The following is a 27228-nucleotide window of genomic DNA, read 5'->3' as shown; positions in this document are numbered from 1 at the left end:
ATCCATGGAATGGGGTAATAGTCTAACCTGAAGCCTTGACACACCTGACTTTATAATTCCCATAGATATGGATGGTCTTGGGTTTAACCACAGGAACTGTACATGTGACCCATTCAGAAAATTGCACTGGTGAAATGATACCTTCTTTTCCAATCTGTGCAACTCAGTCAGTCTTTTTTTCTGAAACCTTAAGGAACTGGAGTTGCTTTAAAGTATTTGGTATGACCCCATCCTGGGTGTAAATCCTGGCTTTTACACCATCCAAGGTCCCTAACCTTTCTTTAAAAGTGGCTGGGTGAGCATATAGGATTTCCTGGAATGCTGGTATTGTGCTACGATCTAATTTGAAAATTTCTTCCCAGTTTAGTTTTAGTTCTTGGAACCAGTCTCAGCCTCCCAGGTTTTGCCTTTGTCCCTTGACCACTAGGACTGCTAAATTTTTCTTTTGGCTTTTATATTTTACAGGGGCAAGCACAGCATCTACTTCCTTGCTGGGTTCTCTGCTGTAGGCTCTCAGGGTCATTCTTGCATTCACTGTCAGGCTCGGTTCTGCTTTGCATTGTTGATATGTTTGTAGATTCATAGATCGCAGTAGCTGAAACCCCTGTATTTAACTCTACTGTTACTTTGTAAGGTCCCACGTTCTTCCGTTATAGACAATACATAGTGTGTACCTCCTTTGTATCTTCCTTTCTGCTTTCTTCTGTTTGCTCTGTTTTTTTCAGTCTACCACGTCTGGGCTTGAGATGCTGTTTGCTTTGCATCATCTAGCTGAGTGTCCAGTCTTGAGGCACTTATGGCATTGGGCTGTCCCTTGCAGCTGGCTTTGCATTTTGCATATTGAATCAGCTTGATTGTCCCTCCATTCTAAGTGCAAATCTCGTAACCATTTCACTGCTTCCATTGCTGTTGCTAATTCTGCTGTTTTGGGCCAGGTTAAGTTCCCCTCTGACAGCAGTTGTCTTTGAATTCTCTTATTACTGATACCACAAACAAATCTGTCCCACAGCATGTCCTCTAGGACATTTCCAAATTACCAATATTCCATTAGTCTTTTTAGCTGTGACACATACACAGGTACACTTTCACCTTGCCACCTCATTCTAGTATGAAACTTGAAACATTCTGTAATAATGTTTGGCTTTGGCATGTAGTACTCTGTTGAAGTCTTCTGAAGGTCATTCAAACGCTTATCTCCTGGTTTCTGAGGTTGTAACAAACTCCTTAAGAGACAGTGGGTTTTACTGTCAGACACTGAGGAAAATTGCTTTCTGTTTGTAATCTCATTTGCAATAACATAGTGGCCCAATCTTCCAATATATTGCTGTCAATCTTCATGTTCTGAATTAAACTCCTCAGTTTTCCCATGAATTACCATTTTTATCTTCTTCCTCGTCACCAGTTTTGTGAAGAGACCCACTCAGCGCATAAGAAACACACTTTAGTTGCAGTGCTGCAGTCTTGGAACCTGCTGCTTTATTCAGCTATGTAACAAACAGTGGGAGAAAATGTGCACTAACAAAACAAAGTAAGGGGAGGAGGTGGAGCATGGCTCCAACCTCTAGTATTTTGAGTATCGCAATTAACCCTTTGATAATCACATTACTACACAATTATATTTGATACCATAACTATATCCTTTGAGTACAGTAGTATTTTAAGATGGAAAATTTGCAAGCTAACTCACTGAAGCCATTAAAAATATAGCCTATGTATACAAGATATGCTTTTCATAAAACTGAGGGGAAGATCTGAATCATAAAATGGTATTTTCTTATCTTTTTAATTCAACTTTTTTAGAAAATTTACCAGGTAGTATACAGACAGTCTCAGCAAATTTATCATGTTGTTGTTGTATGCCAACCTGCGCTGGTAAAGAAGAGTTGCATTTTCTTTGTGCTAGAGGTTAATTAGCATCATTAGTGGCAAATAAAATCAAAGCAAAAACTATACTGAAGATAAAACTGAAAACAAAAAAAGCTGGATGGGTGTAAATTTATTACTTTCCTATTTTGTGCAATTTTGCCTTTGTATTTCACACATTGCTTACAAAGTAGTAAACTTGGTTTAAAAATGTATATTTTTGCAGTCCATAGAAACCCATCTGATCCGGAAATCTAGTGGAGGTCTGACGTACATTGCTGAGTGGAAGGGTGGCCTGCTTGAACATAAAATGGGACATCTGACCTGTTTTGCTGGAGGCATGTTTGCGCTGGGTGCAGATGGGGCACCCAATGATAAAACTGGGCGTCATATTGAACTTGGTGCTGAAATTGCTCGCACGTGTCATGAGTCTTATGATCGTACAAGTAAGTACAGTATGATGAATTTTGAGAGATTAGCTGTGCTTTAATCTTTATCTATAATTCTGTCCTGGTTAAAACAGGTGCAGAAGGTATTGTATGGAACTCTGTAAAATTAATGTAGAGTCCTTTTTGTTCCCTCATTTAAACTGTTGTTTTGCTCTGAATAGGGACTCTAAAAATGGTCCCTCATTGTCAACAGATATGCTGTCTGTGTCTATTGCATCTCATCTTCTTTCATTAGTGACAAAAATATTTTTGCTCCCTCCAGCTCTGTTGAGCCCACCACGGATGAAATGGATTCTGTTCATTTGTGCATACATAGAACTATTAATGAAGTTCTAAATACAAGGACAACATTCTGTTCAGAGTTCCTCCTGTGTAACATTTAGACAGTAGGGTTACACAAAGATGACTGAATGCAGAATTTGTCCTTCAAGAGCATTCTTAAAGTTGCTGAAGCAAGAAGATGAAAGAACCCAATTGCGGTGAATTTTCCAGAGCGAACTGGAAAAAAATCAGCCACAATACACATGAAATATCCCACAATACAAGCTTTACAGTTACTCTTTGGAGTAGAACTGCAATTTAAAGCATTGATACAGCATATCCCTTTTGCCCCAGCTATTGGGATTTCCCAAATATAACAATTATAAGGAGGAGTTTGGTCACCCCTGGCTAAAGTGTTGACTACATGTGTAATATTAACTTCATATGAAAGTATGATTAATGTTTAGTAATTTACATAAACTGTCATGGTTTGTGCCTGAAAAGGAGCATTTGTAGGTTTTAATACGTATATTTACAGTGAAAAAATACTCAAACAATTGGAAGACGTACAGTTAAATTCCTGCATACAAAATCATTGCTAACATTGTTATACATTTAATTTTTATTGTCTAGGTATGAAATTGGGACCAGAAGCTTTCAGATTCGATGGAGGTGTAGAGGCCATTGCTACAAGGCAAAATGAGAAATATTATATCTTGCGACCTGAAGTTCTAGAGACCTACATGTATATGTGGAGGTTCACTCATGATCCAAAATACAGGCAGTGGGGATGGGAAGCAGTAGAGGTAACACATTTTGTGGGATTGTGTGGTGCGTTTTTAGTTTGTTTGTTGAGAGAGAGTTCTCCTATTACAACTTAACATCTTGATAAATGATTTACTTTTGCTACTATTCAGTAACAGTAAACATGTTCATTTTGTGATTTGTTCGTCTAAAACAACCGGTAATGCAGTAAAATACGGTCTGGAGATTTAGATGAAATTAGATAATTTTGGCTTTGGCTAAACCCAGTCTTCCCAGTGATCTACATCCATAAAACACCTCACAGTTTTTCTTTGTTAGTTGCCTCTTAGGCCAGAAATCCTGCAGGTCTGTACCAGGTGCATAGTCAGGGCTTATTGGGGAAATCTGAGCAGTGTCCGCTGTATGACCACTAATATGCACTAAAATTGATTTTTAGGGGAAATTTACATTATTAAATGTTTTTGCAAAAAGTGTTGTGTCAGGGATATTTAATAATTGCATTTTGATGACACAGTGAATAGGTTTCTTAAAGTAAATTTCGGCCAAGATTTCAAAAGTGACCAGAGATTTTTGACAGCCATTTTAGGAGTCTCAAAACTTAAGTCACTTTTGAAAATCTTGGCCTTAATTCATATTGTTTAAGGCCACAAGTAACCATTAGATCATCTAGTCTTACCTCCTGCATATTACAAGCCACTATGTTTCACAGTTACTCCTGTACTGAGTCAAATAACTTTTGACTAAACCATAATTTGAGTTGGGCTTATGCTTCTCTTCCAGAAAGGCATCAGTCTTGATTTGAAGACATCAAGAGATAGAGAATCCACCTCTTCCCTTGGTAGTTTGTTCCAAAAACCAGTGCTCACCCTCATTGTTTAAAGTTTGTGCCTTATTTCCTAATTGAATTGTCTGGTTTCAGCTTCCCATCTTTGGTTCTTGTTATATCTTTATCAGCTAGATTAAAGAGTCCTTTAGTACCTGGTATTTTCTCCCCATCACGGTACTTATACAATATAATGAAGTCACTTCTCAATCTTGTTTTATGAGCCAAACTGACATCTTTAAGTCTATCACTGTAATGTATCTTCTCCAGCTCTCAAATTGTTTTTGTGGCTCTATTCTACTGTCTCTCCTGTTTTTCAACATCCTTTCTAAAACGTGGACATCAGAACTGTATTCAGTATTCCAGGCTCAGTCTCCCCATTGCCATATACAGAGGTAAAATCTATTCTCAACTCCTGCTCGTTATTAACCTGTTTATACATCCAAGGATCGTGTTAGCCACTGGTAGCCACAGCATCTCACTGGGAGTGCTTGTTGAGTTGTTTTCCACTATGACCCCTAGATACTTTTCAGAGTCACTGCTTTCCAGGCTACAGTCTTTGTTCCTGGATTATTAATTTTGTATTTGGCTGTATTAAAACACATTTTGTTTGAATGGGCCCAGCTTACCAAGCAATCCAGATCGCTCAGTATCGCTGCCCTGTCTACTCATCATTATTTATCATTCCAGCACTCTTTTCTCTCACCCACAAACTTTATTAGCAGTGATTTCATATTTACTTACAGATCATTCAGGAAAATGTTGAATAGAATCAGACCTAGTTCTTCAGAAGCTCAGTAGAAATACCCCATTTAGTGTTGATTCCCTATTTATGATTATTTTCTGAGATCTGTCAATTAGCCAGCTCGTAATTCATTTAACATGTGCTTTTTAGATATTGTGTAGTTTTGATTTTTTTAATCAGTGTCATGTAGTACTAAGTCAAACATTTTACAAAAATCTAAGTGTGTTACATCTACATATTTACTTTGTGACCCAAACTAGTAATCTCATCTAAGAATGAAATCAAGTTTGTTTGACAGGACTTATTTTCCATAAAACCATGTTGACTGGCATTCATTATATTCCTATCCTTTAATTCTTTATCACGTGAACCCCCTATCAGTGTTTTCCTTATTTTGCCTGAGATTGATGTCTAAGTAAGAGACCTACTGTTACCTGGCTCATGCCACTTACCTTTTTGGAATACTGGCACAGTGTTAGAACTCTTCCAGTTTTGTGGCATTTTTCTGATATGCCAAGATTTATTAAAAATTAACTCAATGGGCCAGAGATCTCCTCAGCCAGCTTTTTTAGGACTTTTGGGTGCAAGTTATTCAGAACTGCAGATTTTAAAATGTGTATTCCTGTTGTTCACCATCCTCCTTGGTTAATAATGTACTGGAAAATGCTGCTCAAGCTTTGGCTGGCTACCTGCACTTTCTTATCCATGATCTTTTTGGGAGCTTCCTTCTCGAGCCTTTGTCTTCATCTAGTAGTAGTGCTGGTGGTGTTCTCTTCTTCAGTGCTAGGATGAAAATTATTAGCATCACTATAGATACCTGATAAGTTACTGCATAATGTGAAGATTCACCAGCTCAATACATGGAGAAGCTCTCCCTATCTCTGTTACAAATTCAATATAAGTTATAGATTCATAAAGCCCAAAGCCAGAAGGAACCATTCTGATCATCTAGCCTGACCTTGTGTAGAGATACAGGTCATTGGACTTCGCTGAATTAATTCTTGTTTGAACTAGAGCAAAAACATCCAATCTTGATTTAAAAATCAAGTTGTTCAAATGGTTAATTACCCTTGCTGGTAAAAAAATTGAATCTTACTTCTATTTTGAAGCTGTTGAGCTTCAACTTCCAGCCATTGTAATTCATTCTGCCTTAGTCTTCTAGACCAGGGGTCGGCAACCTATGGTACGCGTGCCAATTTTTAATGGCACGCTACTGTCTGCCGGACCCGGGCAGACAGCACCTTGCCACTAAAAGTCGGGCCCGGCCCGCTCTTTTCCGGACCCCCACCCACCGCTCTCTCCTTGCAGGGCAGGCAAGCTTCCCCCTCCCCCCACCTCTTCCCCAAGCGTGCTGGATTTCTGCCCCTCCTTCTCTCCCTCCCTGCGGCCGATCAGCTGATGGCCCTTGCTATGGAGGGGGAGAGGTAAAAGCCGGGGAGAGGTAAAAGTTTGGTTATGTTGGGAGAGAGGTTGTTTGGTAAACGGACATGGGTAGAAAGGGAGTTAAACGGCATGTTGGCCCCACAGAGATGTCAAAATTAGGTTATGATGGATGGCCTGTTTTGGTAATAAGCGTGTGACTGGGGAGGAGTAGAGGGTATGAACAGTTAAATAACTGAATGTATCATTTTCTTTTCTGGATTTGTGTCAGGTATGGTATGTGGGGCGGGGCAACCCTGACTACTTCACAGTGACTTTTTTTGGGTATTAATTTGCTAGTTTCCCCTCCAGCCCCAGGCCGTGAGCCCATAATTTGAGTTGGGCTTACGCCTCTCTTCCAGAAAGGCATCAGAAACTAGTCTTGATTTCAAAACATCAAGAGATAGAGAATCCACTTCTTCCCTTGGGCACACCCTTTACTAAATAATTTTTCATCAACACTAATACGCCCTGATTCCACCCCTTCCCAAAGGTCCCCAGAGCAGAGAGCTTTCTTTTTTGCTAGTTTTTTAAATTAATAATTGGCGCCTGGAGTTTGGCAGCGAAGAGGTGAGGGGGAGATGGGAGGTCAGATGTGGGTGCTAATGCAGGGGCTGACAGAAATTTTATCTGTCAGTAATTGTACATAAGCTCTTGTATGTCAGCCAGTGAATACAGATCCTTCTTTGTTGTAGTATAAAAATCTTTTATTCACACCTGGCTTCCATCAGTCAATCAGTTTGTGTGCGCAGCACAAACTTTCATTAACTTTTAAAATAACCCTCAATCCAACATCTAAAACAACTACCTGTTGCACCAAATCTAATCAGAGATTACCAAAATATGGGTACATGGAAAATATTTTGAGAGATATCTGTCAACAATGAAAAGTGGGACTACTACCAAGGAAAATTTCAGCCAGATCCCAACTTCAGTGACTTCCCTTTAAAAATTTATGAAAAGAAACCAAATAAAAATTATATAGAAAATTCAAAGGTTATAAAAACTAATCCTATGTGAAATTTCATACTGATTAGCCACTTACTTTTAAATAAAAGAAGGAATTTATGCCCCATTTTAAAGCTCATTTTAGAAAACAGCCCTAACTGTGAAGTCACTACCAAATGCCACCATAATACAGAAATAACAGATTAATACAGGTTTATCTAATAACCTAGTCCTTGGGTTTCTTGTAAATTTAATGCTAACTATTCAGCTGGTTTCTTGTAAATTTCAGTTTTAATAATGTTAACTGTTCAGCTGGATGGTAAAATGATCAGCTATGAAAATGCTTTTCACACAAATCCAGACTACCTCCCATACCTTCCCTGGTGCCAGCTGTCCCTTACACAATTGCAAAAACCTCCGCCTTCTGTAATGCTTATACTTGTCAATACAAAATTTTGCAGCACATTGAAAAATTAAAAAATTTGGAAACAGCATAAACTGAATTAAGAACTAATAGATAAGAGAGGGGGATACTGTAGTGATTGCATTATACATTTTCATATTTATTTCAGTATAAACCTCCAATTTTAAATTTATCAGAAGCTGATGTAGAATCTCCAGTCTGCTGCTCAGAAGTGCAGAATAATATAGGGGCCTTGCCATAGAATTCAGTTCAAACTTGCTGTGGAGTATACAGGGCTTTCTTTGTAAGGGTATAGCTCTGCATTATAGAAGCATAGAATCGTAGAAATGCAGGACTGGAAGGGACCTCAGTAGGTCATCTGCACTGAGACAGGACTAAGTATTATCTAGACCATCTTTGACAGGTGTTTGTCTAACCTGTTCTTAAAAACCTCCAATGATGGAGATTCTATAGCCTACCTAGATTATATGTTTCAGTGCTTAACAACTCTTGACAGTTGGAAAGTATGTCCAACCTAAACCTCTTTTGCTATAATTTAAGCCCATCACGTCTTTCTGTCCTCAGTGGCTAAGGAGAACAATTTATCACCCTTGTCATTATAACAACCTTTTACATACTTGAAGATTGCTGCCATGTCCCCCCTCGGTCTTCTCTTCTCCAGACTGAACAAACTCAGCTTTTTCAATCTTTCCTTGTAGGTCATGTTTTTCTTGACCATTAAATCATTTTTGTTGCTCTCCACTGTGTTGCCTAGAACTGGACACAATACTCCAGTTGAGGCCTTATCAATGCTGAATAGAGCAGAAGAAATAGTTCTCATGTCTTGCTTACAACACTCGTGTTAATACATCCCAAAATGATGTTCTATTTTTTGTAACACTGTTTTGTTATGTTGACTCATATTTAGTTTGTGATCCACTCTAACTCCCACATCCTTCTCTGTAATTCTCCTTCCTAAGCAGTCCTTTCCCATTTTGTATTTCTGCAGTTGATTATTCCTTCCTGAGCGTGGTACTTTGCATTTATTGAATTTTATCCTATTTATTTCAGACCATTTCTACAGTTTGTCAAAATCATTTTGATTTCTGATCCTGTCCTCCAAAGTGCTTGAAACTCCTCCCAGCTTCATATTGTCTGCAAACTTTATAAGTGTCCTTCCTGTCTATGCCATTATTAAAATCATGTATGAAGATATTGAATAGAACTGGACCCAGAACAGATCCCTGCAGGACCCTGCTCAGTATGTCCTTGAAGCTTGGACCTGACAAAATACATCCTAGAGTACTTGAGAAACTGGCTGAAGAGATCTTTGACCCATTTAGCTTGACTGTGAACCATTGATGACTGCTCTGAGTAGTTTTGTAGCCAGTTGTGCTCCCATCTTTAGTATATTCATCTAAGCTAGGGACATATAGCTGCATTTCCCTAGTTATAGATATATATGAGACAGTATCAGAAGCCTTACTAAAGTCAAGCTATATCACATCTACTGCTTCCCATGTCCAAAAGTCTCGTTACTCTATCAAAGGAGGATTTTAGGTTGGTTTGAGGTGATTTCTTGACAAATCCATGTTGACTGTTTCTTCTTATCTTATTATCTTCTAGGTGCTTACAAACTGATTATTTGTTCCATTATCTTTCTGGGTACCAAAGTTAAGCTGTCTGGTCTATAATTTCCTGGGTTGTCCTTATTCCCCTTTTTATACATAGATACTTTATTTGCCTTTTTCCAGCCCTCTGGGATCTCTCCCGTCCTTCACGAGTTCTCAAAGATAATTGCTAATGATTGAGAGATCTCTTTGGCCAGTTCCTTCAGTAGTCCATAATGTGTTTCATCAGGCCCTGCCTTCTTGAAGACATCTAACTTGTCTAAGTAATTCTTTCCCTTTTTCAGCCTCAGATCCTACCTCATTTACACTGTTCAGTTTGTTCGTTGTCCAGTCACTGCTAACCTTTTTGGTGAAAACAAAAACACGCATTTAATACTTAGACCACTGCTGCATTTTCAGTTATTGTCTTTCCCTTCACATAGAGTAAATGGGCCTACCCTACCCTTAGCCTTCCTCTTGGTTCTAATGTATTTGTAAAATGATTTCTTGTTACACTTTGTCCACAGTTAGTTTAATCTCATTTTGCGCCTTGGCCTTTCTAATTTTGTCCTTACGTGCTTGTGGTGTTTTTTATATTCATTCTTAGTAATTTGACTTCGTTTTCACTTTTATATGACTCATTTCTGGTTTCAGGTTGTTGTAGATCTCTGGATTAAATCAGGAGTTTAATGATAATTGAGTCTAATATGATGGAATCTAATAGACTGTGCTAGAGATCTTTCTTTGAATACCTGTAGGATTATAGGGACTATCCTGTGATAGAGGGAGCCCTATTAATGAAAGGAAAATGAGATTAATATAAGCTGTCACTTAGAAATAAGGCACGCATTTTAACCATGAGAGTAATTAACCATTAGAACAATTTACTGAGAATTGTGGTGCCTTCTCCATCAGTGACCACTTTACATCAAGATTGGATGTTTTTCTAAAAGATGCACTCTAGGAATTATTTTGAGGAAATTCTCTGGGCCTTTGTTTTATACAAGAGGTCACACTAGATGATCACAATGATCTCTTCTGGCCTTTCTATGATTCCATGGACAATATTTGAAAGGGTGATCAAACCTTCTTGTTTCCTCACCCTGAAAATTCAGTTTTGTAAAAAAAAGTTACTATGCTATACTATTTCTTCTATAAACTTGTTGTTGTTGTTTTTTTGGGTTTTTTTTTCACGTGCTGGTCCTTATGTCTGTTCAGTAAATGGGTACACATGTGCATCATACACCTATAACTGAAAAATCTTGCAAGTCGTATCTGTTGGTCTGCGCCAGCATCGTGGATTGTCTCATGCTAAGCACCCACGCAATCCTCTGCTTTTGAGTCCAGTCCTTCTGAGGGATATTTTCAGCCCAGAAGAGGATGCTATCTCAAGGAGGAATTAAATCCCTTCTCTGACCACACACCAAAGCTTCCTTCCACTGGCACTGCAGGACCTCCAGTGGAAACTGACCCTGCCTTTTTATCAGCTGAATCTGATGTCCTGGATGAACCCCCAGAGAGGTTAGCCCAGACAGGGCTTCAGTTGTTTTGATGGACCCCATCCTCAGCTCAAGCAGGATTATCCTCCAAAGGACCGCTGGTATCCTGCTTTGGGGGTCCCTTCCCCTCCCCCCACAACCAGCTTTTGTGACCCTTCATGCTGGCCCTATTGGGGATCATGGGATCCTTTTGCACAACACCCTGGACCTGTACACTCTACCAGAGAATTACTCTCCTCCTAGGCAACAGCAACTGGCTGTGCAGGACTGTGTGGAAGAGGAAGATGACAAGCTGGATACGCCAATACTGGACGTACCAACAGGAGTAATCTTCCTCACCCAATGAGGCAATTATTCCGTCTTCACCATCCCCACCTGGTGACCATAAACAATACCAATAATTGTTGAGGAGGATGGTGACAATACTTCAGATCCCATTATAAGTTCAGGATATAAGCACTTGGATACCCTGCAGCCTATAGGACCCAGTCAAGTAGCTCTCCTAGTGAATGAAACCATTATATAACCAGCTGGAGCATATGGCCTACACAGGCAACATGTACCCTATTCCCCTAAAAGAGCTAAGAAACATTACTTTGTGCCAGCAAAAGGGACAGAATACTTGTTCACCCATCCTGCCCCAAAGTCCCAGGTAGTACAGGCAGCCATGGAAATATCCAGGCAGCAACACACTAAAACCATTCCGGTGGACAACAGAGCGAAACAACTGGACCATCTCATGTCCACAGGGTTCGTTTTTGGGTGTTGCTGCTTGGGTCTTTCCATGGCTGCTTGTACTGCTAGGGACTTTGGGCAGGATGGGACATTCTGGAGTTCAGAATCTCTAACTACAAGGCCCTGATAGAGACATATGACTTTATGAACTACTCACAAGACAAAACTCCCCCAGGAGGAAAGGGCCCAATTCCAAACCCTTGTTGAGGAAGGTAGAATTGTGGCTAAAACTTCTTTGCAAACTGCAGTTAGCGCGGCCAGTACCCCATCAAGATGTACAGTGACCACTATAGTAATGTGGTGATAGTTGTGGCTTCATCTTCAGGTTTCTCCGGACACGTTCAGAGGTCCAGTGAGGACTTACCTTTTGATTAAACCAGTATCTTTAGGGAGAAAACAGATGGGTTTTTGCACTCACTAAAAGACTCCAGGACAGCTCTCCCTGGGCATTTATATCCCAGCCACGAAAAGGAGGTGTCATTAACAGGTGTATGAGCCAAGACCCTTCTGCAGTCTTTCTACCACCGAAGACCATAAAAATCACCACACAAGCATTAGAGCATGCGGAGCCCAACATATGCAGTCCCATCCACCAAAGGCAGATTAGCGTTTGTGGGGCCTTGGACTAGAGGAAGTGGGGAGCCCTCCCCACCTCTTCTGCCTGCAGTTCTCCCCTCTTCCCCCGCCCCCCCCCCCCCCCGCCCCACGCTCCTGCTAGGGAAATGAGGTTGGAGCATGGGGGCTTTTCCTGCTTCCCCCCCGCCCCTCCCCCCGTCTGCCCGGCATTTCTGCCAGGGAGCTGGAGAAGACCCAGCACCCTGACCCTGCTCCCCGGCAGGAGCGCTGAGCGGTCAGAGTGCAGGGGCACCCCAATTGGCCGGGGCCCCTGGGCATGGGCCCCATTGGTCCAGTGGCTAATGTGCCACTACCATCCACCTTGACAACAGCCATCCAACCTCATCCACCAGCCAAAGGTTACTTTTGATGGGTTGCTTGAGAGTTGCGACCTTTAACAATGATGCCATCTCCAACCTGTTTCCAAAGTCTGTTTTGGTGGCCACCTTGCACACTCTGGGCACAACTGGAGGGCTATAACAATGGGCAAGTGAATACTAGACATCATCCACTTCGGTTATACCATCAAGTTTCTTTCCCCGCCTTTTTCAAAACACCCTTCCCAGCCCCTCTTCAAGGACCACTGTTACAAGGAGCAACTCTAATAGAAGGTGGACTCTCTTCTGGTTCAGGAAGATATAGAGCAAGTGCCACCTCAGCATCAAGAGAAAGGGTTTACTCAACTATTTCATAGATCCAAAGAAAAAGGGAGAATGGAAGCCCATTTTTAACCTATGTCAGCTATTTATTTATTTTTGCAAATGAAAATTCTTCATGGTTATGCTGGCATCAATAATTCCCTCCTTGGAGGAAGTCAAGTGGTTTGCAGCCCTCCAATGTGCAAGGTGTTTTCACCCATCCCACAGAAGGTTCCTCAGTTTTCTGGTAGGACAGGAACATTACCAGTTCAGAGTACTTCTGTTTGGGCTGGCAGCAGTACCCAAGAACTTCATGAAGGTCTTTTCAGTGGTCGCAGCACAGATGAGATAAAATGACTACACCATCTTCCTGTACTTGGACAAGTGGCTTCTAACAGGCAGATCATATTTGGAAGGTGTCGGCAACCTTGTCCTTGCGCCACTTCCTGGCATACTTGGGAACGTGCCTAAACATGGGGAAGTCTACTCTGACTCCCAAGTATCTCATAAACTTTATAGGGGCACCCCTGGACTTGACCACAGTGAGGGCCTACCTCCCAGCAGACCGATTCCATACCAAGAGCAGTCTGATTAAAAACAAGTCACTCATAAACCCTGAACACCAGTCTAGGTCCATCTTTTTCTGCTAAGCCACATGGCCTCCTGTACTTACATAATTCTGTTCACCAGGCTACATCTCCATTGTCTGCAAGCCTGGCTCAGGGCAAGATATACATCAGACAGACATAGCATAAATGCTGTAGCAACAATCTCCATCAACATCAGTGCTTCACTTACTTTTTGGACAAACCTGAAATACATGTATTGGAGTCCCTTTTTTTGCCTCCCACACCCAGCGTGACAATAAGCACAGATGCATCCCTCATAGGTTGGGGAGCCCACATAAGCAGTCATAAAATATGTGGACACCTCGGAAGGCCAGGATGCATATCAATCTCTTGGAACTAATGTCAGTCAGACAGGCCTGCAATGCATTCCTACCATTCATATGATCCCAGTGTGCCTAGATAACGTCAGACAACATGACCCTCTTCTATATAAATGAACAAGGTGGGGCAAGATCCGCTGGCCCCAGGTACTTGGTGCACCTGCGGACCCACATGTGGAACACAGATAGGGACCATCCATCTCACAGAACCTCCTTTTATAGGTAGGTCACCTCCATTTTTGCTTTTTTCCCCATAAATATATAATTATGCCAATATATGCACCCTGTCAAAAGTAAAAATACAAGAATTTTAAGTATATTTATCTAGTTCTGCAATTTCAAATCTTTCCCAAGGACACTATGACAAAAGGGTTCTCATTTAGCTGCAGTGTAATTGGATTTGGCAGACTAACAGTAGAATTGACAGAAGATTAATTTTCTTTAACTTAATTTTTTTCTCTCATGAATTCAGGCATTGGAACAACATTGCAGAGTAGATGGTGGCTATTCTGGAATTAGAGATGTTTATAGCAACCATCAAAGCCATGATGATGTTCAGCAGAGTTTCTTCCTTTCAGAGACCCTCAAGTAAGTTAGCAAGGAGACTTAATTTATATTAATGAACCTCTACAGATTTTCTTTACAGATGAGTACTTAACATTAGTAGTCTTGACATTCATGTAATGTAAAATCTGACTGGAACAGTATGCAGCTTTTGTTACATGGCAGGCAGATAGATTACATTTTTATTAATAAACTGAATTCTGTGACTTTTGGAAATATCTTTACCTCGGTTAAAGACACTTGGTATTTATTGTTAAGAAATTACATCTCACAATTTTGATAGGTTCTAGTTATACATGCCAATACCAGTACCACTGTTTTACCAGACAAGATGGTGAGATTGTCCTCTTGTACTGAATACTTTTCATGTCAACTATGGAGCAGAAAAAAAGGAACTAACTTTTATGGTAAATTCACACAGACTTGATAAGAGAACAAAAAAGGGGCCCTCATTCTCTCCTCAGCTTTTAATGAAAGAAAGGAAATCATGCATCAATCTTTTTTTCCCCATTTCTTTCTATTCTTTGCAACCCAGCCTTGTATAATAACAATGTAATCCTGCAGTTTCTACTGAAAGTGTATTTCCTTAGTGGGTTTTTAATTTTGTGTCTATACATGTGGGATTTTTTTAAGAGCATATTGTACAATCTAGTATTCTGTCTTCATAATACAGTCCTTTAAGCCAGCCATGTAAGGTTTTTGACCAAACAAACTTGTTATGGCTTCTTGGAGATTTTGCTCTCAACTATCGTTGAGCCCACTGGGTTTCTGATTATATTAGTTTGAATAACCCAGTCTTAAACCATGCTCCAAAACACACTTTTGTGAAAGAGTTAAAAAAACAAAGAACACTTAACAGTCAAACAGCCTTTTTGACAGTTTTATGCAAAGGGAGGACTGAAGAGACAAGTTTTTTCTGAAGCCTAGCATCTCCCACAGTTTTCCTTCACATGGGCTATTCCCATTCTGTCTGCTCTTTCTGAAGGCAGTTGAAAGCTGTAGCACAGCCTGTGCTAGCCACGCTCCTTTCTCCAGCCTGCTGCCAGATCATCTGCCTCCACCACAGCAGAGAGTGGATGTTCCCTTTGTTTCTGAACTTTCCTTTGCCTTCTTATTTTTACTTTGTTTTGTTTTCGGGCTGTATCGAGCACCCTTCTTTGTTCTTTCCTCTGCTCCTCCTCTTAAAGCGGGTATTTAGCGGCACATGGCTGAAGCCATCTGGAGTAGTCCTCCCTTCCAGGGATGGTACAGCAGCCACATGAGCACTGGACTAAGCCTAAAAGGTGCACCATTTGTGAGGCAGCTTTAACAGGCTTTACAGAGGGCAAGTTATGCCCTGCCTGTTCTCAGCCAGCCAGCCCTAGCACTGCTAGGATACAGAACTTTGAGTCAGACAGCCATGTTGGTATCCCATCTCCTCAAGAAACCCTGACTCCCCCACAGAAATGCCTGATCAGAGGAGACAGAGCAGAATAGCGGGAGGTTGTAAGGATGAGGGAGGACTTAATTCAGATGGCCAAGAGGATAAGTCCTGGGGCAATTCAGGACCATAAGAATAAGACACTAGTAGGGCTACTGTCCTACCCCAAGTCCTGAAATGGGTCCTAAATGGTCTGGGGGTAGAAGCAGGGTTCACAATCAGCCCCACCTTCCTATCAGCTTGATTCAGAAAAATAGCAGTGAATTCCCATCCCCCAGCCTGCGGGAGTGGGAGTCTACACGGGAGGACTCCAAGAGAGAAATTTCTAGAGGACTCATGACCCTGCACAAGGCTAGCCACAAAAGACCCCATCCAGGGCACAGTCCGCTGGCTTGTAAAGCACATTAAAAATTCTTTTGGATATTTTAATATTTTTTTAAGGGTAAGAAAAAGTACAAAAAACCAAATAGGTATTCGTCCTCTGACCCAGACACCGCCTCCTCTACCAAGGAAGGAGATCTATTATCAGACTCTGATTATGAGCAGGACACAAACAAAATGCAACCAAGTTTTCAACCCCCCTTGAGAAGCTCGAAGCCGTGTGCAAAAAGATTGTATCCATGATTCAGTTTCAGCTGAGCATGCCCTCAAGCCTTGGAGCAAATACCTCCCTTCCAAATATTGTCCTTAGGCAGCGATTCCCCTGCATGCATCCTTTGAGGAAGTAATCTGGGGGAGAGGGAATCTCCTGGAAAGAGTAAATATGTTAACAGCCATGTTCTCAACTTCTGCAAGCTTCAAGATCCAAAAGAATGCTCTTACAAATGTACCTAAGGTTGATGATGCCATAGCTTCTCTACCAAAGGATATGGTTATTCCATCCAAAGGGGACTTAGTCCCCAAGAATCCAACAAATAGGAAGGTGGAAGCCACCCTGAGAGCAGTGTCATGGCTGGAGGACCTTAAAGCCCTTACAGGCAGAGATCAACCCAACTTTACATCTATACAACATCATTCATGGCAGATACTTCAATGGATGCTATGAGGTTTTCTGCCAGGGCCATGACATCCAGCTCAGTACCCAGGAGACACATATGACTTCCTACCTGAAAGGTAGATACTCACTCCAAACAAGTCCTGTGCTCATCTAAATTCACAGGATTTTTTCTCTTTGGAGAAAAATTGGAGAAAATAGTGGCTGAAAATGCTGCCAAACTTACAGTTCCTTCCCCTCTCCAATTAGTGCTCTAAGAGGGGACTTCAAACCCTCTATCAGACAGAGATGCTCCTTTTCATCCATCTTCCTCTCAGAGGTTCCAGAGGAAAGATAACACGTCAAGGGAAAAATCTTCGATGGAATGGAAAGCAAATGGAAAACCTAGAGATGCTCCCGCAACCTCCTGGGGCTGATTATGGCAATGAGCATGTGCCTCCTCCCAGACCTGAGCTTGGGAGGCAGGGTTTCCCACTTTCTAAACTAATAGCTTGTTTCTACCGCAGATAAGTGGATGTAAGAGACAAACTGCACCAGGGGTGCTCCCTCAAGCTACGGGCTCCACCTTATCCCTCCCTCATCCAGTTGTCATATCATCAATGTCTTAGAGCTTCGAGCGGACAAACTAGCTATTCTGAGATTCCAGAGCCATTTGGAAGGGAAGCATGTCCTGGTCCAACCCCATAGTTGCATACATAAACAACCAAGGAGAAAAGAAACGTAGCTCTACATTCAGAAGCAATGGAAATAATGGAATGGGCAGAAAAGACACTCCCTTCCCTAAAGGCAATCCACATAAATGGGGAGCTGAGCCAAAAGGTAGACTGGCCATCACAGTGTCAATAACCCAGAATAGTGCCTAAACCAGGAAGTCTACAATCTGACGGCACAGACTTTCGGTCTTCCTTCAGTCATCCTGATTGCCAGTCACAAGAATGCAAAGTGACCAAAATACCTGACCAGGAAAGCAGACCCCTATCTGTGGGGACAGATGCTGTGTCACACAGATGGCCTCAAGGCCTGCTGTATGCATATTCTACCCTTCCCTCTCATAGGGAAAGTGATCCAAAAAATAAGATTAGAAGAAGCAAGGGTGATCATGCTAGCACACTGGCTCAGGAGACCCTGGTTCTCCAGACTGAGAACTGAAGCTGAAACCACCATTGCAGCTACTGGAGAGGCCAGACACTACTTATCAAGGATTGTTCCTCCATCCAGACCCAGACAGTCTCCATCTGACAGCTTGACTGTTGCAAGAGAAGTGTTAGCCACGCTTGGCCTATATTCCAAAGTGAAAGAGACTCTCATGTGTTCCAGGAAAGCTTCCTCACTAAAAGCCTGTTCCTCCATCTGGACCAAAGTCAGTGTTTGGTCCAGATGGAGGAATAGGCTTAGGCACAGAGGAAAATCCAAGAGATCCTGGGATTCCAGTTATTCTGGACGTTGTTCAAGAAGGAGTTGATAAGGGACTTCAGCCAAACACCACAACAGCCCAGGTGTCAGCCCTCAGTAGCGTACTGTTTGCAGGATCCTTGGGCTCTCTAGCCAAAAACCTTCAGTTATCGGGTCCCTCAGAGTAGTTAAACTGTCCAGAGAACAGAACTGTGGGAGATGTTGTGCTGAAGATTGGAAATTTTCTTATCTGATCATTTCTTTTCTGCTGTTAGTGTCTCCCACAATTCTACCCTGGATGGGTTTCCAGATGTGGGTCGACATTTTATTTGAATAGTTACAGTATAAGCAAGGACTCACTGCACCTAGTTACTTTGTTGGCATTGGAATGACTTTTATTAATTATTTTCTACAAGTTTTTACACAGCTTTGGAATGAATCCTCTGGCAGCAGGCTGGAGAAAGGGGCGTGGCTAGGACAGGCTGTGCTACGGCTTTGAACTGCCTCCAGAAACTGCAGACAGGAAGGGAAGAAATTTTCCATTTTATTAGAAGGCAATTGAAATCAGAATGTACCAAAGCTATTCTAATATGTTTTATAACATTTTTAATCCTTTTGTTTACTTAAACAGTGGCACTGATTCATTTAACTAGGTACTTTAAAATGAGACAGCATATCTGACAGCTTACAAGTATTCTGATTTCCATTGCCTTCTAAAGGGAAAGCTGATCCTTTTAGTCCTTTATAGCCTTGGGAGCCTTGTGTACACTGTTCCTGTCACCAGGGAAGTTCCACCTGTGTTAGCAACATTCGGAAACCTTTTCAGACAAACCCTAGTGTAGACAGCCAATGTGGCAACCTCAGCTGAAAGTGCCAACTGCACTGTGCACTGAATGACAAAGGTAAAGAAAGATACAGGGGGTTCTAAAAACTATTTTGATTATATTTTGCTGTAAAACTTTGTAATTTGAAAAATGTAAAGTACTTTAAAAGGTTAAGTATAGTAGTAAGAATTAAAAGGTCAGCATTTGCCAACAGTTCCCATGCAGTGGTATTTGAGTGTACAATTTATATCTGTACTACAGTGTCTCCAAGATCTCTGTGTGTAACAGTGAGTAAGTGTTGTTGCTTTTAATGGTGATTATTATATTAGTATTAATATAGTCCTATTTAGTAAACGTATCCACGGTATTGTTCCAATCCCTGTTTTTTATCTAAATATCATACCTTGAACCAAATCATGCTCTTATGAGTAAGGCAAACAGGATTTGTGATGCAGTACATGCACTCAGTTTTCTTTTGATGCATGTGATCATTTATAAAAGCTTGTCATGACTGTATATTGCTGTAATAATATGTAACCAAAAAGAATGAAACAGAAAAAGAAGTGCTGTTTAACTTCAAGAACCTAGACTTTATATCTTTTTTGTTTATCGTAACAGAAATTTTTACATCACCACCTGCTACTGTCAAGCCGTGAAGCCAATTTTAATTAAGTAGTCTCAATGCTTGGTGCCAAAACGTTAGTAACTGTCACTGGTTGATAATGTTTTACTTTAGATCTGCTACCTAATATTTCCATTGATAGAAGTGGGGAGTTAATATTTATCCATGAAAATGAATTAGTTCCATCTTTCTCTTCTTTAAACCTGAGGTTATTTCATGGTGCTGTCATGTTACCTGTTTTCTCTTGCCAGGTACTTATACTTACTGTTTTCTGACGATGATCTTCTTCCATTTGAACATTGGATCTTCAACACTGAGGCTCACCCTCTACCAGTTCTTCACAGAGATGATGGGAAGAAGGAAGAAAAACACAAATAAAACAATGTTAAGTTAATTTTTGTTTCATTCCTTAGAAATTTCTTTCCAATATTGGGCACACGATGCAGTTTTACTTAAATTCCTGAGTTTTAAGCCAACCTGTTTGCAGTCTGTTATATTTGCCAGTAAAGACTTATTAATGGACCTAAATTCATTACAGCAAAACTTTTAATCTTATTTTTCCAGCAGAACCACTTTTTTTTTTAAGAAATCTGACGTCTCTAGACTTCATTAAGCTGCAGTGTCATCTTTGCCAAATAGAAGAGAGGGGTCTGCATGTGACTTGTTTCCTATTTCACTTTTGATTTGACTGCAAAATTCTTTCCTCCTCTGTGAGGAGATGTCTGCTTTAAGCTGTAATATTTTGCCATGTTGCAAAAAGCCATAAAGAATTAAGTATAAAGAGCTTTTTTTGTTGTTCTATGTTAATTTTGTTTTGTCTGTCTGTCACCTGAGACAAATCTTGTAACTGTGTGACAGCCTCTTCTTATGCGGGTCTATCAATTGGTAAAATATCTTCTGAACTTTTTAATTATCAGTGAAGTCTACATAGGAATAGTTTCATCTGATGCAGACACAAATTCTGTTTAAAACTGCAGTGTACTTTGAATTGAACCTAAACATTTTTACAAATCCATTACATTAGTTGGACAGATCCTAGTTTTTATTAAAACTCACGTTTTTGTTTTTGTTTTGTTTAGAATATCACTGCAAACTGAATTGTTTCTTCCATTTTCTAGCTAGAGTTACTATCACTTCTATAATCAGTTTGGTAAGAGCAAAATAAACAATTTGAAAAACTGGCATTATTGAATTATTAAAAAGGGAATCATATCTTGTTTATAGGTATTTACGTAATCTGTTAGCTTTTTCGTTTGACTGGATGTGTGAGATAAATAAGATGTTATGAAATCCTTTCTAAAGGCTGCAAATTATTCTAATCAGAGAAGGGGAGATGATTTTTTAATCTGTTGTGATCTTACTTTTCAACAATTCCATTTGGTTTAGATTGTGACCTAAGACAGTCAGGTGGAACAAAGTAGTATAAAAAGATTATCAGAACAGGAGTTCTGAATAGCTCAAAGGAAACTTGTCTTTTAAAAAAAAAAAAAAAAAGAAAAAGTATTGTTTGCATTGGAAGATGGAAATTGACCAGCAGAGAATTAGTACATTTTGGAAGCCCAGAACTCTTTCTTCCAAGGATGACCAAAGTTATAGAAATATAACGTGTTTAAAAGTATTCTTCAGACATAAGACCTGGATTACCAAGAAAAGCTACTTTTAATGGAGTCACCAAAGGGAAAAATCAGGCACAATTCCTTTTCTATTGAGATGCCTTTTGGAATAGTTTACATGAATAATTCATATAGATATTAGGAACTTAACTTTTGCAGGCAGGGTGACTGTACTGTATGTTCAGAGTAGGATGTGACCACTGGCTTCCCAGCATGAAAAAGCACACTATTAGGTGATGTAACTGCAAAGAAGCCAACATGGTTCAGAACAGTAATTCTCAATTTTCTTTTAAATAAGTGCATATGATGACTCAAATGTCCTGCTTAGTTATTTAGGCACTATGGTTCCACAACCGTAATTAGGTATAGATCTTCTTTCACAAAAGAACAAGAACCCTTTTTTTCCCCTTAATGCTGGAAGTGCTGCAACATGGGGCTTTTTCAGGTAAAAATTAGGAACGAAGGAAACTTATTACCATCATGTCCTGCATTTTGGAGCAAATCCATATCCCCTCCTCTGCAGATGCAGAGGGCCGTTTACAGCCACACGTGGTGTTCCGCTGGTTCAGAAAAGGGTGTATATCCCATGCAATCTGCCTGGGTGGAGGCAAGGCTGGAGGATCCACTAGTATGCTAATCCTCCCCCTTTGGGGTTTGGTGAGAACATAAAGCCTTTGTGAGGCAATGCATCATTGGGCTGAGCCTGCAGAGAGGACCTGCTGGGCGCTACACAACCTGGGTGTGGAGGGAGATTCCTGTGCCACACACACTTGCCTGGTGCCCTGCCTGGCTACTCTTAATCAGTGCTCAGATCAGGATTTGAGCCTTCGTTATCCATATGTGTATTCATTAAAAAAAAATATCAGTGACAAGGTATCCACATTTTTAGGTGCCTTGTATTCAATAATTTACCATGCTCCATTAAAATGCATGGTAAATCTCCCATTGACTTCAGTGGGCCAGGATTTGTGTCGTTTGAGGATAATATTAACTATGTCATCCTTTTCAGTATGAGATGCACCAATATAATACAAGGTGGTTTTAAAAGGAATACAAGTCCATCTAATTTTGGAGTACAACTAATTTTTTCACTTCCTTCCACTCCAAAAAAAAAAAAAAAAAAAAAAAGGCAATATTGAATTTTTATCCAGTTACTCTTAATCCATAAACATCTTGTGCTGCCTGCTGTGTAATTTTCGTGTGTGCGCTTCTGTGGGTCTCATTTCTTTTAGTCAGATGATAAAACCAATAAAATCAGAAAAACCGTATTTTGGAGACATGTGTTTTGTAAACCTGGTTTTTACATTTTCTTGATCAGGGTCTTCTACACCCTTAGTGATCTTGGGACAAATTGCGGGAAATTTATTGTACATACAAATTTCCCTTACTCCCAACAAATAAAGGTAAAGAATGCAAAATGGTTGTATAAGTTGGGTTCTAAGTGTTTAGATATTTAAATTTCATGTTGATTTCCCTGGAATACAGAAATTTTGAAGAGTGTAATTTTTCTGGTTTGGGGGTTATGATTTGAAAGAGCACAAAGTTGATATGTGATTCTGTTGCTGACAGCGTATTTGGTATTCAGGTGTACGAACTGCACTGTACTGTACCTTTTGTAAACTATGTAAGTAGACAAGAAGATTGTACAACATGTAGAGTTTGCCAACTGTAAGAATACCCTATTTTGTAAGTTCAGGAATATTGATTTTTTTTAAAAAAGAACCCCAAAACACCAAAGTGTGAAATGTTCTAGTGATCACCATTTAATCAGTCCGCTTTTACCAACAGTTACCACACAGCTAAAATGGTATTTTCCTAGTATTTACAATATGAAATTAACTCTGTGGAAACTGTTGATTTAAAGGCCACTGTATATGTAATTGATAATTCATATGGAAGAGAAACTGCTAAATTTTGAAAAACTGTAAACAGTGTATCAAATATCTTTGTGAAGACATTGCCTAAACTCTCATTCCTTTTCAGCATATAACAGTTCAGTTAAGTTTACATGTTAAATTCTAAATGGTGAATAATTTAAATGGCACTTAAATTAAGTTGCAGAAACAACAATTGTTTTGATTGTTTGTGGAATGAATATTGCATATGTTTCTTGTATGACAGTTCTACAATACCCAATGACTCACTGTTTCTATGGTGACTTCATCATATGTATTATCCATTTCTCTCCATTAAATTGTTTTTGATTTGTACATATTCCATTTAGTCTTTTCCACCTTTATATAAATCTCTGACGTAATGAGAGACATAACAGATCAAGATGCTTAATTTTTAAGAACTATATTTGTAAAAATTTCTCTATTGTGAATAAAGTCTTTTAATATATCTGTTCATTTTGTTAGTTTATTCTTTGTATTACTAAGTGGATGAAGGTCCTGATCTTGCAAGAATTACAGTAAGTATTTCAGAGGCTTGTAAATAAGTGCAGAAGAAATGCAGTAATCTGCTTCATAGCCCTGGTTGGGACACTGTTCTGCTGAATTCTGATCAGTGGCTCTGATAAATGCAGAATACTGTTAATCACTTGCTAAGGTATTGTAATTAATCAAAGGGTACCAATTAATGTCTGTGAAATAGGGTATAGAATTGCTGCTATAACAAAAATCTGTGGACACTAAATCAGTCCTATTGAAGAAATATTTATTAGTAACAAAAAAAAAGGGCAAAAATGTGGTAACCAACAGAAAACAAAATGAAAAAAGACACAGGAAATTGGGCAGACAGAGATGACAGGGTAGTTGGGAATGATCTAAAACAAGGTCAGTTCTGAGAATGATCAGAATATGCATGCTGTGGGGATCACAAGCAGACTTCAACTAGCTCCCACTTAGGAATACAGTAAACACTGCTTTTGAAATGACAAGGCTGTCAGATTGCCCAGTGTTATGTGATCACGTAATGAAAGGTTATCATTAGTGTATGTACTAGAGGATAGAGGGACAGTTGTCATGGGAACTGTGACTGCATTTTGCAGCTTTTGAGTGAGGGTGATTAAGATCTCAACCTTAATGTTGAATTAACAGATTTTTTGTTTAATATATTTTAGCTTATTCTTATTTTCTTTTTAATGAAGAGCACCACAGTCAACTCCAAAAACATCTGGTAAGCGAAATAATTCTGATTTTTACAGGACAAATTTCTAAATATCACTTTAAAACTAAAGGCTTCTTAATTTAGACACACTATTCAATTTAAAAAAAAAAAGTTATTTAAGATAATGCACCTGCCTCAAAATCCACTTGCCAATACATTGTTTTACATCCACATCTTTCTGTTTTTTAAAATGCATTTGTCTCCGTGTTGCTGTCTCACAGGACCACACAAATAGGAGGAGGAAACAACTAACTATGTACAAAGTGCTATTAAATGAAAAATGTAACCTTTATCTAGTGGAAAGTCTAACCAAATGATTAAACACACTATTTTGAAAATATTTACTTTACAAATGTGGATTAAGCCGTGTGCCAAGTTGCATTAGAGGAGCAGTGTCCGGTGTTTGGTTTTGGAGGTGTTAAATGACTGTGGCAAATTGCCGGTACGAATATGATGGGTCCCGCGCTTCCTCTTCTTGGGGTGGGGGGGGGTTCAGGGCGCAGTTTCCTGCCCCTGAACTAGGGTATCTGTTGTCCCACTGGTAACCCATAGAAGGGTAGTGGAGAGGGAGGGATCCGGGCCCGCCCTCTACTCCGGGTCCCAGCCCAGGGGCCCTAGGGATAGTGGTAAACCACTTGAACTAGTGCTTCTTTCCCCTGGGCTACTTTCCTCTCCTGCTCTTTAGCTTGTGGGGCTTCCTGCTCTCTCTCTCTGCACAAGCCGGGTGTCTCTTTACCTAGGGTCTTGGTCTTCTAGCCAGCCACGGCACTTCTCCAAACTCTCCTCTACTTCAACTCCTTCAAACTGCTCTCTGCTCCAACTCCTTCCCCTGGCTGTTTGAAGCAGGGGGGTTTTATCAGGTGACTAGCTTCAGGTGCTCTAATTGGCTTCAGGTGCTTTTAATTAATCTTTAGAAACCTTTCTTCCCTCTACAGGGAATAAGGCTTCTCATCCTGGGACTTACATATCTCTCCTATATCACTCTCCTGCTGCCTTCTGGCCATGCTGTATCACATGACATTGAGTAGATCTTCAAGTCAAGACTGTAAATAGGCAAGATTCATAGCTCCTTCCACTGTCTCCATCTAACTTTCCTTCCTATTCTTCCCACACTGCTGCATCCACCAACTCTTCTTTGTCCTATTGTTCTTCCCCTTCGCTCTCTACCTGACCTAGCATGGAGACGTGTCTATGAAAAGGAATGTAGTCAAAGAACGGCTGGGCTCAGGTGAACAAACTTTTAGCTTGGGGAACAAACTTTTGGCTGCTTTATCTTAAGTTTGAGACTAAACCAGCCTTGTCCAACCCCAGATTGAAAGGAGTAGGTCCTGCATCAAAGAGCAGGTTCCAAATCCAAGGATTGGGCCCTTGGGCTTCAGAGGGTTTATATCTGAATGGTTATAAAGTGTCTAAGGGAATGTCTACACTTCAATTAAATACCCATGGCTGCCACATGTCAGCTTACTTGAGGCTTGCTGGGCTCCGGCTAAGGGGCCGTTTAACGATGGTATAGATATTCAGCTTCGAGCTGGAGCCCAAGGACTGGGACCCTCCCACCTTGTGAAGTTCCAGACCCTGGGCTCCAGTCCAAGCCCTAACATCTATACAGTTAAACAGACCCTTAGCCCAAGCCCCATGAGCCCGAGTCAGCTGACACAGGCCAGCCACGGGTTTTTAATTGGAATGTAGAAATGCCCTAAAATCCAATTATTATTAACTTCTGATTTGAGTTTTCAGTAATAAATTGTGAAATTGTTGAATGTCATGCCACTGTTTTACATAACTGCCAAACAATTCCATTTAAACTGTAAATGGATGTTTGTGCATAATCTCTTGATCCACTTTCAGCCCAATACTCCCTTCTCTTCCTGCTTTCACTGAAATGCAACCTCACCTGTGAACCAATATAGTGAACAGACTTCCCTTCCATACCAAATTATTCCATTCTAAAGCCTCACGATTGGGCCTTATATCTCTCTGCCATCATCAGCTACTCCATCTTCACGGGCTGTCTCCCTGTATTCAAAACCACTGTTATCACCCTTCTTTTTGAAAAACTCATCTTTTAACTTCTATCCGCTCTCCACCTTTTGGCTGATTTCAGTTAGGCATTTAACCTTTCACAGTACAGTTATTGACCTTCTACAGGTGCTTAATGACCTACATCTCAGTATTGATCCCTTTCTCTTCTCATCTTACTTGAGCACTGTGCTACTTTCACACTATTGATCAGAGTAGCACTAAGCTGCTACTATTCTTGAGTACCTCTGGCATGGAGTCAAAAAGCAAAATTCTTTGTCGGTGCCACTTTTTATTGTATTGTCAGTGGATCCTGGCCATAAAACCAGTGTAGTCACCTCCCCAGCAATATTACCCAGTGCAAAAAAGGATTCTCTGGTACCACAAAGACTCGTCAGCTGCCATTCCTTGCTTTTGACATAGGAGTCATGGCCAGGATGTCCTTATGGTCTGCTGCTCTCCAGCTGCTAGTTCACACAGTTGGGGCTGTTAGAGCATCATGCGGTTGCTAAAGGAATTTCAGGGCATCAGCCTGGGGCCCCAAGAATTGGAGTGCTAAGGTGACTCTTCTTTGAACAGCCCTCTGACTTCCATTGCATACTTCATGGATATCTGGTCCAGTATCTTCAGCATTCTCTCCTGCTTGGTCTCATGTCAAACCACATGGTGGAAGCTTTACATCTTCCTCTTGTCTCCTCTGGTATAAGATGCCTCAAGGCTTTGCCTTTGGCTTTCTTCTGCATGTGGACATCTACTCAAGTGGATAAAATATTAGTACTGCAAATGTATAATGGGGAACAATCCTCCACCACCACCACCAGGGAGGTGACCAGATTATATCATCAGTCTTTTCCGTCTCTGCATTTTGTGAGCCCATTGATATTTTCAGCCTTGGAAACCATTTCTGTTTAGTCTAGCACCTGATACATTACCTCACTTCTATCCCT

The 27228-nt window shown here is 40.4% G+C and overlaps 1 protein-coding gene across 2 annotated transcripts in view; it reads left to right on the top strand.

Annotated features, from left to right (window-relative positions):
- MAN1A1 (mannosidase alpha class 1A member 1) overlaps positions 1 to 23494 on the top strand; it is a 211299-nt gene extending 187805 nt beyond the window's left edge. The window contains exons 9-12 of one of the 2 annotated variants that reach the window (XM_007069687.4): positions 2090 to 2309; positions 3207 to 3379; positions 14195 to 14310; positions 19790 to 23494. In XM_007069687.4, coding sequence (XP_007069749.2) covers positions 2090 to 2309; positions 3207 to 3379; positions 14195 to 14310; positions 19790 to 19916 — 636 coding nt within the window. In that variant the 3' untranslated portion in view covers positions 19917 to 23494. The remainder of the gene's footprint in view (positions 1 to 2089; positions 2310 to 3206; positions 3380 to 14194; positions 14311 to 19789) is intronic. The other variant, XM_043542854.1, reaches the window with a different exon arrangement.
- Positions 23495 to 27228: the final 3734 nt, after the last annotated feature.

The sequence above is a fragment of the Chelonia mydas genome, chromosome 3, assembly GCF_015237465.2.
Source record: "Chelonia mydas isolate rCheMyd1 chromosome 3, rCheMyd1.pri.v2, whole genome shotgun sequence".
Classification (NCBI taxonomy): domain Eukaryota; kingdom Metazoa; phylum Chordata; order Testudines; family Cheloniidae; genus Chelonia; species Chelonia mydas.
This window is presented reverse-complemented; position numbering and strand designations above follow the sequence as displayed.